General features: G+C 45.4%; 1 protein-coding gene across 1 annotated transcript in view; it reads right to left on the bottom strand.

Annotated features, from left to right (window-relative positions):
• Positions 1-13,465, bottom strand: part of RARRES1 (retinoic acid receptor responder 1) — a 41,757-nt gene that overhangs the window by 8,183 nt on the left and 20,109 nt on the right. Inside the window, exons 2-4 of the mRNA XM_082394486.1 lie at positions 7,041-7,103; positions 4,450-4,633; positions 773-909 (exon numbers count right to left, since the gene is read on the bottom strand). Coding sequence (XP_082250612.1) covers positions 773-909; positions 4,450-4,633; positions 7,041-7,103 — 384 coding nt within the window. The remainder of the gene's footprint in view (positions 1-772; positions 910-4,449; positions 4,634-7,040; positions 7,104-13,465) is intronic.

The raw sequence follows: 13,465 nt of genomic DNA, 5'->3' as shown, positions 1-13,465 counted from the left end.
CCACTGCTGCCACCCTGGTCCGAGTTACCACCAGGCCTTGCCTAGGCTACTGCAATACATTACTGCTCTCCTTGCTTCCACCCTTGTCTGTCTACGGTCTGTTCTCAACACAGCAGCCAGAATGATCCTGTTGTAAGTCAGATCGTGTCACTTCTCTGCTAAAAACTCTGTAATGAGTAAAAGACAGGGTCCTTCTAATGGCCTTCCATGAACTGATCCCCTCCATCCGATCTCATCTCCCGGCACGCTCCCCTTGCTCACTCTCTTGCAGCCATACCAGCCTCACTGCTGTTTCTGCAACCCATCAGCCACAATGCTGCCTCCGTTCCCTCTGTCTGAAATGCCTTCCCTTCTGGAGGCATGGCTCACTCTCACTTCCCTTAGGCCTCTGCTCCAGTGTCACCTCTGCTCAGATTAGAGGGGCCTTGCTTTAGACTAAAGTTTAATTCTGTCAATACCCTGCATTCCCTTTTCCCTACTTTATTTTTCTCCATAGCACCTACCACCATTTGATACAAATTTACTTGTTTATCGGCTCAGTGTCTTTCTTCTCTCGCTAGAATTAGTCTCAATAAGGGCACCTACACTGAGTTTTTTGTTTAGTGCTATATCCTCAGTCCCCACAACCATACCTGGCATTCAGATATTTATTGAGTTAATGAAATGCAATTAAAACTCTTGCCACAGAACTAGAAGTTCACATTAATTTAGTCTAAGAACATTGCATTGGTTGTATTGCTTGTGGTACAAGTTAATTGTCAGTTTTTCTTACCCACTGCTTCACACTGCTGAGCTGTGCCATGTAGTAGTGTAAAAACTGTGTTGTCTTTTCCCACATCACGTAAGAGCTGCCCAGAAAAGCTAAATCCCAGATGGGTCTCAGAGAGGGATCAATATGTCCATGACTATCTGAGGGCACAAAAAAAGTACATTCATATTAAGACATTTTCAGGACAAAATATTAAAAGTTTCAGTAGTGAAGTGGGACTCGCATCTGTTTCTGCATTGTATGGAATCTTACATGTTTCAACTTGCTCTGCTAAGTAAAGCTACTATAAAACAGTTTAAGGGCTATTTGCTGTACAATATAAATGCAAACTAAGAGCTATAATGATACTCAAAGTTAATCTAAAACCTTTAATCTAAAATCTTTTAATTAGATGGAAACATCTATCAGTTATCTTCTCCACATTACCTTCTGGTTTGGGTCTATAGTCAATGTGCTGGTCTTTGACAATCTAGCAAACGTCTTTGTCCTTCTCTGATCCTTGGTGTTAAAGCTAATCTGTGTATTGGCAGCATCTGTCACTTTTTTGACCACATGAAGAAATCAAGTGGGTTTTTCCTGTGGCATTGTTTTTGGAACTGCAATCTTTTCAATTCAGCAAACATTTATAAAAAATCTACTTAATATCAGATACTGCTATAGGTAGGGATACAATGACTAATAAATTACCTCTTGTGACTTTTAGGAACTCAAATTTTAGCAAGTAATTTATGAGCTATTCATGGACCATCATTTATGCAGTTTGAAAGAGATAGTGTATATTAAAGCCCAATAATAGTATAATATGTGAGGAATACGAACAGCTTATTAGGAAATGAATCCTTCTTAGTAAAATAATCTTTCGCATAAATTCTGCTCTGTATTGGTAGAACTAGACTTGGCTGGTTTATAGTGATAGTCAATTCAAAAGGCATTCATTGATTGCTTGGGTGCTGTGAGATGCAAAGAGAGGCCCTACCCTCCACTTGACAGTGTGGAAATGCAGCTGACACCTTCCTTAAGAAAAAGGGAGGATCAGAGAGCTGAGGGGACACAGGGAAGGGGGAGGTTTCTTTGGGCTGAAGAGGTTGGGGACAGCTTCACAGAGATGAGATTTGAGCTGAGCCTTGAATTCCTGTCGTGTGTGTGGAAGTGAGAGAGTGACAGACTTCCTTCGTCTTACGGTGCCACTAGGAGTTTAACTGGTGAGATCAAAATGAATTACCATAGAAGAAAAATTAGTTACACAAAATCCTGTGAATAAAGAGGACAACTGAAAGTTATAAATGCCAGTAGCACTGCTACAGAGTCACTTAGGACTTTGGTTATTCCCAGGTCCCCAGTCTTTTCTTTTGTATGTCATATACTTGGGCTCATCTATAGGAAGTTTATGAATTCATTAGAAGAGGAGACATTTTTACTCTTCATAAAAACCAGACAACTACTTTTTTTAGGGGAAAAACAGTGCAGAGCAAGGATATCCTAAAATGGATTAGATCTTCTCACTTAGTAGTTATAGGGAAAACTGCTCAACAAATACCCTGAATTGATTAAATACTGAATGGGATCTGCTGAGATCTGAACTGGCTGCTCCAACATAGGTTTTGATTCAACTTATCTAAAACCAAACCTTTTCAGTTTTAAGTAGATAATTTTAGATATACAGGCTATAAGCACCATTAAACATCTCTGCTGAACGTCAAGTGACAAGAGAACTTGTAGATTTTGTTGATGAAGACATGCCCTATGTTAAGCAAACACTTTCTCGAAGCTTCATAGCAGCCACATGAAGTTAGACTGTTATAGAATAATCCTTGTGGGCATACAGGACTTAACTGAACATGATCCCGTTAACCTGCGTTATTAAAAATTGTCCAAAATCTAGAGGTCCTGTGGCAAAAGGACTGAGACCCTTTCAAAGAAAGAGTCCAATACGATTTCTAAAATTTGTGTTTTAAGAAGAATATACAAAACCCTATTTCCCCAACTAATGCTAATGAGGGGACCAATCCCTAAATAACCGTAGATTTTAGGTATTAGTCATTGGCCCATTTATTTCAGGCAGTTAAATATAAACAAATGCTACTACAGTGTAAGATTCTGAATTTTCTTCATAATTCTTTGGAACAGGATTTAATCCAAGTTGTCAAAGAACTATAATGCGAATGAGCCAAGCTTCTGAATTTGAGAAACGCAAGGAGCAGTATCCCACCTCCGGGTTTTTCAGAACACTTAGTCTCAGTAATGGATGGGACACAGATGCAGCCAGAAATGGAGACCACAGGTCCTCCACGCTGACACGGGTCTGTCACAGTCTCCGGGCAAATGAGTGAACTGAGAGAGAGACAGTGGGACAGGGAGCGCTGTGGTGGTCAGATGTCAAGCTTAATACCCCAATGCAAGTCCAGAGATGACTTCTGTGGTTTTGGAGATTGGATTTGCCGGTAAGTGCCGAGTGTCAGCTGCTGTCCACATACCCTGCTGAGTGCCAGCGCAAATGGGCTCTGCTTCACTTCAGCTGAGTCACTTCAGAGGCAGGGCTCATTTCTTATAAGAGACGGCACCACTGCCCATTAGCTCTGGACCTAAAATGAGATCAGCTTGACTCCACTGCAGCCTCCCAGCAAGGCCCTGAGACGGCGCGCCCGGCCCTGGTGCAGAAGGCCGTGATGCACACGACAGAGGCCCTGGATGGGGCCCCGTCACCTAACGTTTCCAAAGCCACCACCAGAAACCTCTAGAATTTTTCTCCTCAGCTTCTGGACTCAACCCTGAAAACTGCACCCCTACGTGTGGGTCCTGTTGCAAAGACCTCCACCTCTTCTCCCTGGAGTCCGGCTCTTGCCCTGCCCTGCATCTGGGATGAGAAGTGGGCAGATTAAAGGGGCACAGATAGTTTTCAATGGAGTCACTATATTGCACTCGAGGGGGAAAATAGGAAAAGGATACTTCTGAATTTTGTTCAAATAATCAGGTGTACCACATTCTGTAGCTGAATTAAAGTGCCATTTGGGGGATACATTTTTAGATGATCATTTTTAAAAAATCTTTATTGGAGTATAACTGCTTCACAATACTGTGTTAGTTTCTGTTGTACAACAAAGTGAATCAGCCATATGCATACATATATCCCCATATCCCCTCCCTCTTGAGTCTCCCTCCCACCCTCCCTATCCCACCCCTCTAGGTGGTCACAAAGCACGGAGCTGATCTCCCTGTGCTATGCGGCTGCTTCCCACTAGCTATCTATTTTACATTTGGTAGTGTATATGTGTCCATGCCACTCTCTCACTTTGTCCCAGCTTACCCTTCCCCCTCCCCGTGTCCTCAGGTCTGTTCTCTAGTAGGTCTGCATCTTTATTCCTGTCCTGCCCTTAGGTTCTTCATAACCTTTTTTTTTTTTTTTTTTAGATTCCATATATATGTGTTAGCATACAGCTTGTTTTTCTCTTTCTGACTTACTTTACTCTGTATGACAGACTCTAGGTCCACCCACCTCACTACAAATAACTCAATTTTGTTTCTTTTTATGGCTGAGTAATATGCCATTGTATATATGTGCCACATCTTCTTTATCCATTCATCTTTCAATGGACATTTAGGTTGCTTCCATGATCATTCTTTTTAAGATGTAGTAATAACATGCATTCCTGAATATAGAAATTCCAGATATTGGTTCATACCAGGTATGCTGACTACATCCAAGAGGTTTTGAAGTTGCTTCATGTACTTGTAGAGCCGATAATCTTCTTCTTGTCTTGTCTTCTTCTCAATGAGCCGAGTACATGTTATATTAATGGCCGGTCTGGGTTTCTCGTTCCTGAAAAACACTCGAGCAGAACATTTCCCCAGACGTTCCTTACCTTCCTAAAATAAAGATTTTGGAATTAGAATGGTTCCTTATCACTCCCCACCCACTCCAATGAACAACACACACAAGATTGGGGAGCTCCTTGTACATGGCAGGTATGCACTGGCATCCATATGTAGTATTCTTTGTAGAAAATGATTTTTGTGCTCACAGCCAAACACAACAATCTTCAGTCTTTGCTGTCGTTTAAAAAACTCCTGCTTTCTGATGGTGCCCTTATGAAAGAATGCTGGGCCTCTTCCAAAGAGATACCACTGACATCTGTGAGTGCTACTAGGCTCAAACCTCTAGCTAGGATAGACGTACCTTCCTCTCTACTGTGGACCAACCAACATCATGCTTACTTGGCCCTCAAGCTGGCCAACTTGAACCAAAAGGAAGCTGATTCCCATCAACACAAATGACAGTGTCTTCATGCTGCCTGATGAATTCAGTCCTCTTACTCCAATTTTACAGTTTAAGACTGAAGTTTAAAGAGGAACCTACTCCATGTCTCACAGCTAGTAAGTGGTAAGCCAGGACCTGAGCTGTGTCTGTGTGATGCCAGGGCCCCAGCTCTGTGAGAACTCCATCTCTCTACTCCGAGGTCTAATCTGGAAGAAGTGGAGGGACAGATCACCCAAATGAGACTGATTCAACTACCTGAGTGACCGAGGGAAGTCTGCTTGCACTCATATTTAAAGGTAGACACACTGAGTGTTCTGGGATCTCCCTCACTTACTTTCCAATCCAGAGACACATGGAGCTGGGTAGCTGGATGCTTTAAGTAGACATCAAGGGTACAACTCATTTCTGGGACGGCGCTTCTCCACTCTTTTAGGTCACTGATTCCTTAACCTGACAATAAAAGCCAGGGAACCGCTTCCCAGAAAAATGCACATTCACTCATGCCATCCACTGGGCCTAGAATCTGAGGAAGTCCGTGGCGGCACTCAAAACCCATTCATGGGCCCCTAGTTAAGAACTCCTGTTACAACATGGTTGGTTGAGCAATTGAGTTCTTTTCACTTTTACAGTCATTTAAACTGGGTGGAGTCCCAGTTAAAACAACCAAAAAGAAAAAGCCCACAATGAAACAAACCGTACTTAAAATTGGATCTGCTAAATAAGCCCCCTCCTTGAACTAATGCAAAAAACTGAAATAGGCGTTCCAATGGGCAACGTCTTCTCCCGTGAGTGCTGGTTTACAGGAGAGCAAATTTAAGTGGTACATTAAAATCCTAATTATCGGTGCAATACAGGAAAACGGTGAAGAGGCTTATGAAAGGCAGAAGACAGGGCTGGTACGTGGGCTCTTTTGATGTCAAAACCGTTTCCAGGGAAGAGAAAAGGCAATAGGTATTGTCCCCTTTTGTTTTTCTTTCCCTTTCCCCCCAAACAGCTCCACAGAATCAAAACAGTTGCCAGAAGATGAAAGAACTCTCCCTACCTCCCAAAAGGAAGCATTTCAATTAGCTAGCCCTTCAGAGAAGCACAGTTGGTCAAAGTAATCTAGTAATTGTTTTCCTTTTAGCTTTAATCTAACACTTCCGTTTGCAACACAGAAACCAAAAGCACCTTCCTTATGCTTTAAGAAAACGTTAATTCTTAGGTCAATTAGCAAAGTTGGCGTAGTGTTTTCTTGTCAGAACTTGTCTGTGAATACTGGTAAGCTTTCTTCCAGAAGCATCAGCCGGAGGGGTTATGCCTTCTCCGAAGCTCCGCCTTCCTGAGACGCCGTAATGCCGATGCTGCCTGCTCATCCCCCGCGCTGACTCGGCGCCACACAAAGGGGTTTGGGCTGGTCCCTCCACCCCGGTTCCAGGTGCTGCCTCCCAGCCTGGCCCAGCACCGGGAAGTCCATCTGGCTCTAATTTCTGTATGAGTCCTCTGTTTGCTCTCTTATTGAGAAGGGGGAGGTGGTGGGGAAAGGAAACTTGGCGACCATGGCCCGCCGGGTCAGAAGGAGAGGCTGAAGATGCCTGCGGCGCACGTGGGCTGCTCTGAGTTGCGGAATGCCTCTGTGCGTGGAAGCTCCTGGGGGCGGCCTCGTGCTATGCTGGCCCGCTAACGAGAAATGCCACCAGCTGACAGGAGGAGAGCAGGTTGGCATTTGAGAGTGAGTCATTCTGGGGATTCGGAGGTGCTAGGGAAGGGCACCGGGTCCAAAGGGGGTGTGAAACGCCCTCCCAGCGGCAGGAGGGGACGACGGCTGTGTGGACGCGGTAAAAGGAACCCTGAGACCATGAAGTGGTCCTGCCTACCGCTGTCTTCAATTCTTGAGAACAAATAGAAGACAAAGCAGGAAAGAAAATTTAAAAAAAAGGCAAACCTCCAGGTCACTTACATATTAAGATTCTCACTTAAAAAAAAAAAATTCATACAAGTTGTTAATAGGACACTTCACAAACCATGGCAGCTTACCTCTGGGTTGTAGAGCTCCGTGGTAAACGCCAGGTCAACTTTATATTCCTTCTTTTGATTAATCTGAAACACAGAAGTAGAACTTTAGCCTCGTGGAAGCTCTGTTAACACCTTCATATCCAAGAACCACTCGCTCTCTGGGAATAACATGACGTGCAAATGGCAGCTCTAGCATTCATACCTGAACAAAATCGGTGATTTTTTACAAAGAGAAAAGATCCCAAATTTGGGGCTGATCACGACACTCTGCTGGCTGATTTGACAGCTACTCACAAGGAGGGAGGCTGAGAGGGGGGAAACAGTGGTCCTGAAGCTACAAGTAGGCTTTGTGGAAGCAGCTAGATGAGAAACAGACATGAGCACACAGGGCTGAGGAACGGGGTCCTTCCTTCCTTCCCCAGCTGTGGAGTGCCCCTCCGCGCCCTGTGCTGGGCGCTGGGCCCCATCAGCGGCCCCTCCTCCTGCCACTCACAGTTGAACACGGGATGCAGCGACAAAGGTGCGCCCAGTAATAAATAGTGGGTTTTCAGATGGTGATGAGTGAAGAAAGAGAGTGGTGGGACAGAGTGGCTACTTCTCTTAAGGTGGTCAAGGAAGGCATCTGGGAGGCGGAGACCTCAGCTGAGGCCGAAGGGACAGTATGGAAGCAGCCACGCCCAGACCCGGGGCAGGCGGGGGGCACCCACACGTGAGGCCAGAAGTGGGCTCCGTGATGGGCCCGAGTCTGGGGCGGGGTGAGTTAGCCACACAGAGGAATCCTCAGATGTTATGGTCTCCCCTTTCTTCGCAGCTTTCACAGGCTGGCATACTTCTAAACTTGGGGAGTGCATGTTTAACCTTGTTAAACCTTTGAACTGACTCCAGTGCATAGTTTTAGAGTATATATACCCATATCATTGAAGCACATTAGACTGTTTAGAAGAACTTTATGTTGTTGGCCTTTTTTTTTTTTTTTTAAACACCACAGTGACCATTCAGTAAATGGAGTGTTTTCTAGGGAAGAAAGGAAACTTCCGCTGCCTGGAGCTGAAGTTATTTCACATAGTGTTGATTAAGTTAGACTCTGGAAACAACAATTTCCCTTGAATCAGGAACACAACAACCAAACAGGGTTAACTTATTTTAAGTAGACCAGATATCATCTATTCCTATCACAGATTTTTAAAAAATTCTGGGAAACCAGAGAATGGAGGGTGAGGATTATGTGGCAATTATTTATGTAAAGAATATTTAAACATGTGGATATACGGACAGTGCTGGGAGACAGGGTGGGGGGCACCCAGAGCACGTGTACGAGAGCAGTTTGCTTAGGGCTCATTTTCAATCTCGAAACAAGCTCTGGTGTAAGCTGAAACATTGATTTCAATCACAAATTCATACAAATTACAGAATTCATACAAGTCTGTCTTCTCATTCACTTTTTGCCACCTATTATGCCAGGCACCAGAGATATCCAAGGAAACAGAACATCCAGTCCAGCTTGACCAGAAACCTACTTCCTGTGTGGAAACAGGCATGTCAACAGCTACACAGTGCAGCTCACCTATGTGGCCAGAGCTGCACGTGTGCCGGGCGCTCAGTTTAGGGGGGCTTATCTAGAGCAAGGGGCCCAGGCGAAGATGTGGGAATGGAGTGCAGGGGCTGGCGTTCCAGGGAAGGCGGCGAAGCTAGAAAAAAGGCTGTCTGGGGAGGCTGGCGCAAGGTCACAAAAGCCTCTTTTTTTGTAAAAAAGTTTGGGATCAACTTGGAACTTGATCCCAAAGTCTGTGGGAGCCCCAGTTAACATAATGCAGTACTTAGGCTGTTGTGGACAGTAAGACATGGCACAGATAGAGCTTCGACTGTGCCTGGGTCGGGGTAAAAGTCCAATGTATGCTCACTCTTTTTATCATTATTAAAACCTATTCAAGCCCACAGCTAACATCATTCTCAATGGTGAAAAGCTGAAAGCATTTCCTCTAAGATCAGGAACAAGACAAGGATGTCCACTCTCACCACTTTTATTCAACATAGTTTTAGAAGTCCTAGCCATGCAATCAAAGAAGAAAAAGAAATAAAAGGAATCCAAATTGGAAAAGAAGTAAAACTGTCACTGTGTGCAGATGACATGACGCTATACATAGAGAATCCTAAAGATGTCACCAGAAAATTACTAGAGCTCATCAATGAATTCAGTAAAGTTGCAGGATACATGGGAATTCTCTGGCGGTCTGGTGGTTAGCACTCGGCACTTTCACTGAAGAGGGCCTGGGTTCAATCCCTGGCCGGGGAACTAAGATCCCACAAGCTGCACAGCGGCAGCCAAAAAAAAATACTACAATGAGGTATCACCTTACACTGGTCAGAATGGCCGTCATCAGAAAGTCTACAAACAATAACTGCTGGAGAAGGTGTGGAGAAAAGGGAATCCTCCTACACTGTTGGTGGGAATGTAAATTGGTACAACCACTATGGAGAACAGTATGGAGGTTCCTTAAAAAACTAAAAATAAAACTACCATATGACCCAGCAATCCCACTCCTGGGCATACATCCAGAGAAAACTGTAGTTCAAAAAGATGCATGCACCCCAATGTTCATTGCAGCATTATTTACAATAGCCAAGACATGGAAACAACCTAAATGTCCATCAACAGAGGAATGGATAAAGAAGATGTGGTACCTAAAAACAATGGAATATTACTCATCCATAAAAAAGAATGAAATAATGCCATCTACAGCAACATGGATGGACCTAGAGATTATCATACTAATGAAGTAAGTCAGACAGAGAAAGACAAGTATTATATATCACTTATATGTGGAATCTAAAAAGATGATACAAATGAACTTATTTACAAAACAGAAACAGACTCACAGACTTCAGAAACAAACTTATGGTTACCAAAGGGGAAAGGTGGGGAGGAGGGATAAGTTAGGAGTTTGGGATTAACATATGCACACTACTATATATAAAATAGATATCAACAAGGACCTACTGTATAGCACAGGGAACTCTACTCAATATTCTGTAATAACCTATACAGGAAAAGAATCTGAAAAAGAATGGATATATGTATATGTATAACTGAACACTTTGCTGTACACCTGAAACTAACACAACATTGTAAATCAACTATACCCCAATATGAAATAAAAATTAAATTAAAAAAAATAAAATGCAAAAACAAAGGAAACAAAACAAAACGTATTCACATCAGGGAGGGAAAGAACTGTGCTGGAAAGCAGGGTCTGGCCCAAGGATGAGGCTAGGGAAGGCTGAGATACAGACTCCATCTAGCTTGTTTTTACGTTGGTTTTCTCCTGCCTAGAGCTCGCAGTGAATCATTAAAGGGTGTAAACAGGGCCTGCACGAAAGCGGCTGCACAAGGCGCCCCATATATCTGTCTCCAAGTCTCCTAAAGTTCAGTGTCCTCGTCGCCCCACCCGAGTTAGAGGAACACATGGAACACTCACCCGAGCCACGCGGGCACCAAGAGCTGAGACTCAAAGAAGGCAACACTTCCGCCAGCCGGCAGGTCTAAAGCCTAAATTGCTTGCTGCGCCAGTCCTAGGGCCCTCTGGCCTGCTGCATGCACGACCTAGGAGTCTGCCCTTCCCGTCCACTTAGGGGCCTAAGCTCAGCCTCCTACACAGGAGTCAGGATGCCCGTCAGGCTGCTAGCTGGGGGTGACTGTGGTGGGTGGTGAGGCCATTCATGAGAAGAGGAGGGGGCAGCAGGGCTGGCGCTGCATTCCTTGTGCTCAGGGACATGGAATACGGCCAGGAGGCAGCTGCACGTCATAAAAATAGATTCAGTAGAGGTGGTGGTTGAAGCCACGGAATTGGCTGCAATCCCCCCGGGGAAGGTGTATACACTTAGAAGAATCTTGAGGACCACCAATCTTCCCATCGGTAATAAACTGGGCACGCTTATTTGCTAGCCACAAGGATTCACAAAAATCTGCCTTATTCTTGATATAACTGTGCATATTTTAAATAAAGTACTTAAGATATTATTTGACTCAACATTTTTTTGAAAACACATGGAGGCAAAGTGATGTACCAGTACCTATTCTTTGCAGGGAAAGAAACAGGTGGATTAACCAAACCAAGGCTGTGAGCTGAATGGAGCTGTCTGGTTTTTTTGGCCGCACTGCACAGCGGCTTGTGGGATCTTAGTTCCCCTGACCAGGGATTGAACCCACGCCCCCTGCAGTGGAAGCATGGAGTCCTAACCACTGGACCACCAGGGAATTTCCCCGAGCTGTCCTTTTGAAGAGTAATTTTTCCTTCCCGATTTGATCTCCTCCTTTTGTTTTAATTAGGCACTCTTAAAGGCATCTACATTCTGTCCAAAATAAGATTTTTATATTTTTGGTTGTACTTTATCCTTTATCAAGACACAGCCCTTTTTGCTCCCACAAAGGCCTCTCCCGGCTCCCTTCCTCTGAGTCACAAGTTCCCCTGAGGCAGCTTTGCTGGTTCTCCTGAGATAAGGCGGCAGCCTCAGGCCTTGGGCAAAGCAGCACCAGCCAGGGCCTTCTTGTCTGGGACAAAGTGTCTCACACTCCTCAGGACATTTTAGGGCTGTGAGCTCCCTTCCGCTGCCTTTGATTAAACTATCCTGTGATAAAAGAGGTCTTTGTAGTTCAACACCTACCCCAGGAGTTGTGAACGTGTGCGCAGGGCTAGGAACAGGAGGACAGGGCACAGACAGTCACAGCCGCCCTCAGGGCAGTCAGGTGACAGGAGGAGAACTTCAAATAGATCGCTGTAGAGCTGATTATTTGATCATGGATGACTTAAGAGCTATGAAAGGATAACTGGAGAAGTGATCTAGTCTGGGGATCAGCGACGTGACATTTGAGCTGAACTCTGAACATTTAGAAGGAATTGACTTTGGGGTGTCAGGGTGAAGGTGGGGGGCTGGCAAACTTTCCACATGGAAGGAAGATGGGGCTGAAGGTGCTGGGGAGCAGCTGGGGGGCAGAGGGCAGGAAGACGGGGGCCAGGATCTGGAAGAGGCTGGCCCTGGCCGGGTGGTCAGGGGCCGTCCCTTGCAGGCTGCAGTAAGAGTTTCTTCCTAAGAGAAATGGGAAGCCACGAACAGGAAGGAGAGCTTTTTAAAGATCCCTCTAGCCCACATATGGAGAACTGGTGGTGCTGGAGTGAGGAGGGGTCCGGAGTGAATGCAGAGACTACAGGAGGCTCGTTGAGGGGGTGGATGAACCAGGGTGGGGACAGCGGAAATGGAGGGAAGTTTACGGTGGACAGATGTGGATGTGAGTCCTAACTAGCAGGTCAACATGACCAGTCACATCACTCAAGATTAGAAATAATCACTAGAATACATGTTTTGTATTAGGACAACATTATTATATGCACCATCATTTAAAGGACGCTTGTATTTATAGAACAACAACAACAGACACCCTCTAGGGCCTGTGCTGGGTGTGATTCTAAGCATATCACATGTTTTACCTGGGCTAACAGAGCTCTGAAGGCCTGTGCACAAGTGAATAATCAGGAGATGCAAGCTAAAGAAGCAGTGAGGGACCATTGTGCAACTGTTAGATTGGCAATAAATGAGAAAATGCATAGGGCCAACCCATTGGCCGGGTTTGGGGGGTTCATGGCTGATAGGGAACCACTGACTGAAACCGCCCACTCTGGCCAGGCACCATAGAAACCATTTGCATGAGTTACCTTGCGACAGGAGGTCCTGGTAAGGAACACAGAACAAGTCACCACCAACCGGAAGAATTCGGGAAAGGTCAAAAGGGGTGAGGAGATGCCAGTCCACGTGTCCTACCAACCTCCCAGAATCCTTCTCGCTGTTATCCATCTTGGCTGAGCAATGCACGTGCCACCAGGAAGGACCCTGAGTCTGAATGATTGGCCAGAGACAACCCGGAAACTAACCCCATCACCATAAAACCTGAGACTGTGAGCCACGTGGCAGAGCAGTTCTCCTGGACTCCCTTACCCTCCTGCTCTCCACCGAGGCCCCCCTTCCCAATAAAGTCTCTTGCTTCGTCAGCACGTGTGTCTCCTCGGACAATTCCTTTCCAAGTGTTGAACAAGAGCCGACTGCCCTGGAAGGGGTCCCCTTCCTGCCACATGGCTGGGGGGAGGTAGCCTGGTGCAGCCTAGCTGGAAGGCAGTCTGGCTGACTTGGTCAAATCAAGACTGCACACACCTTATGATCCAATAACCTACTGCTGGGTATGTATCCCAGACAAACTGTGATGCTGTTACAGGGGACTCGTGGGAGAATGTTCCTTGAGGCATCATCTGTGCGGTGGGAAGTGGGAGGCAATCTGGTGTGTGTCCCTTGGGGGCGGGCAGGTAAAATGGGGTTGCTGTGCAGCAGGGAAAGGGAGCCAACTAGCCATACGTACAGCAACAAAGAGAGATCCTCAAGGCTGGGAGTGCAAACAGAAG

This window comes from Balaenoptera borealis, assembly GCF_965194805.1.
Source record: "Balaenoptera borealis genome assembly, chromosome: 5".
Classification (NCBI taxonomy): Eukaryota; Metazoa; Chordata; class Mammalia; order Artiodactyla; family Balaenopteridae; genus Balaenoptera; species Balaenoptera borealis.
Note: the sequence above shows the minus strand (reverse complement) of the source record. Positions and strands in the feature narration are given on the sequence as shown.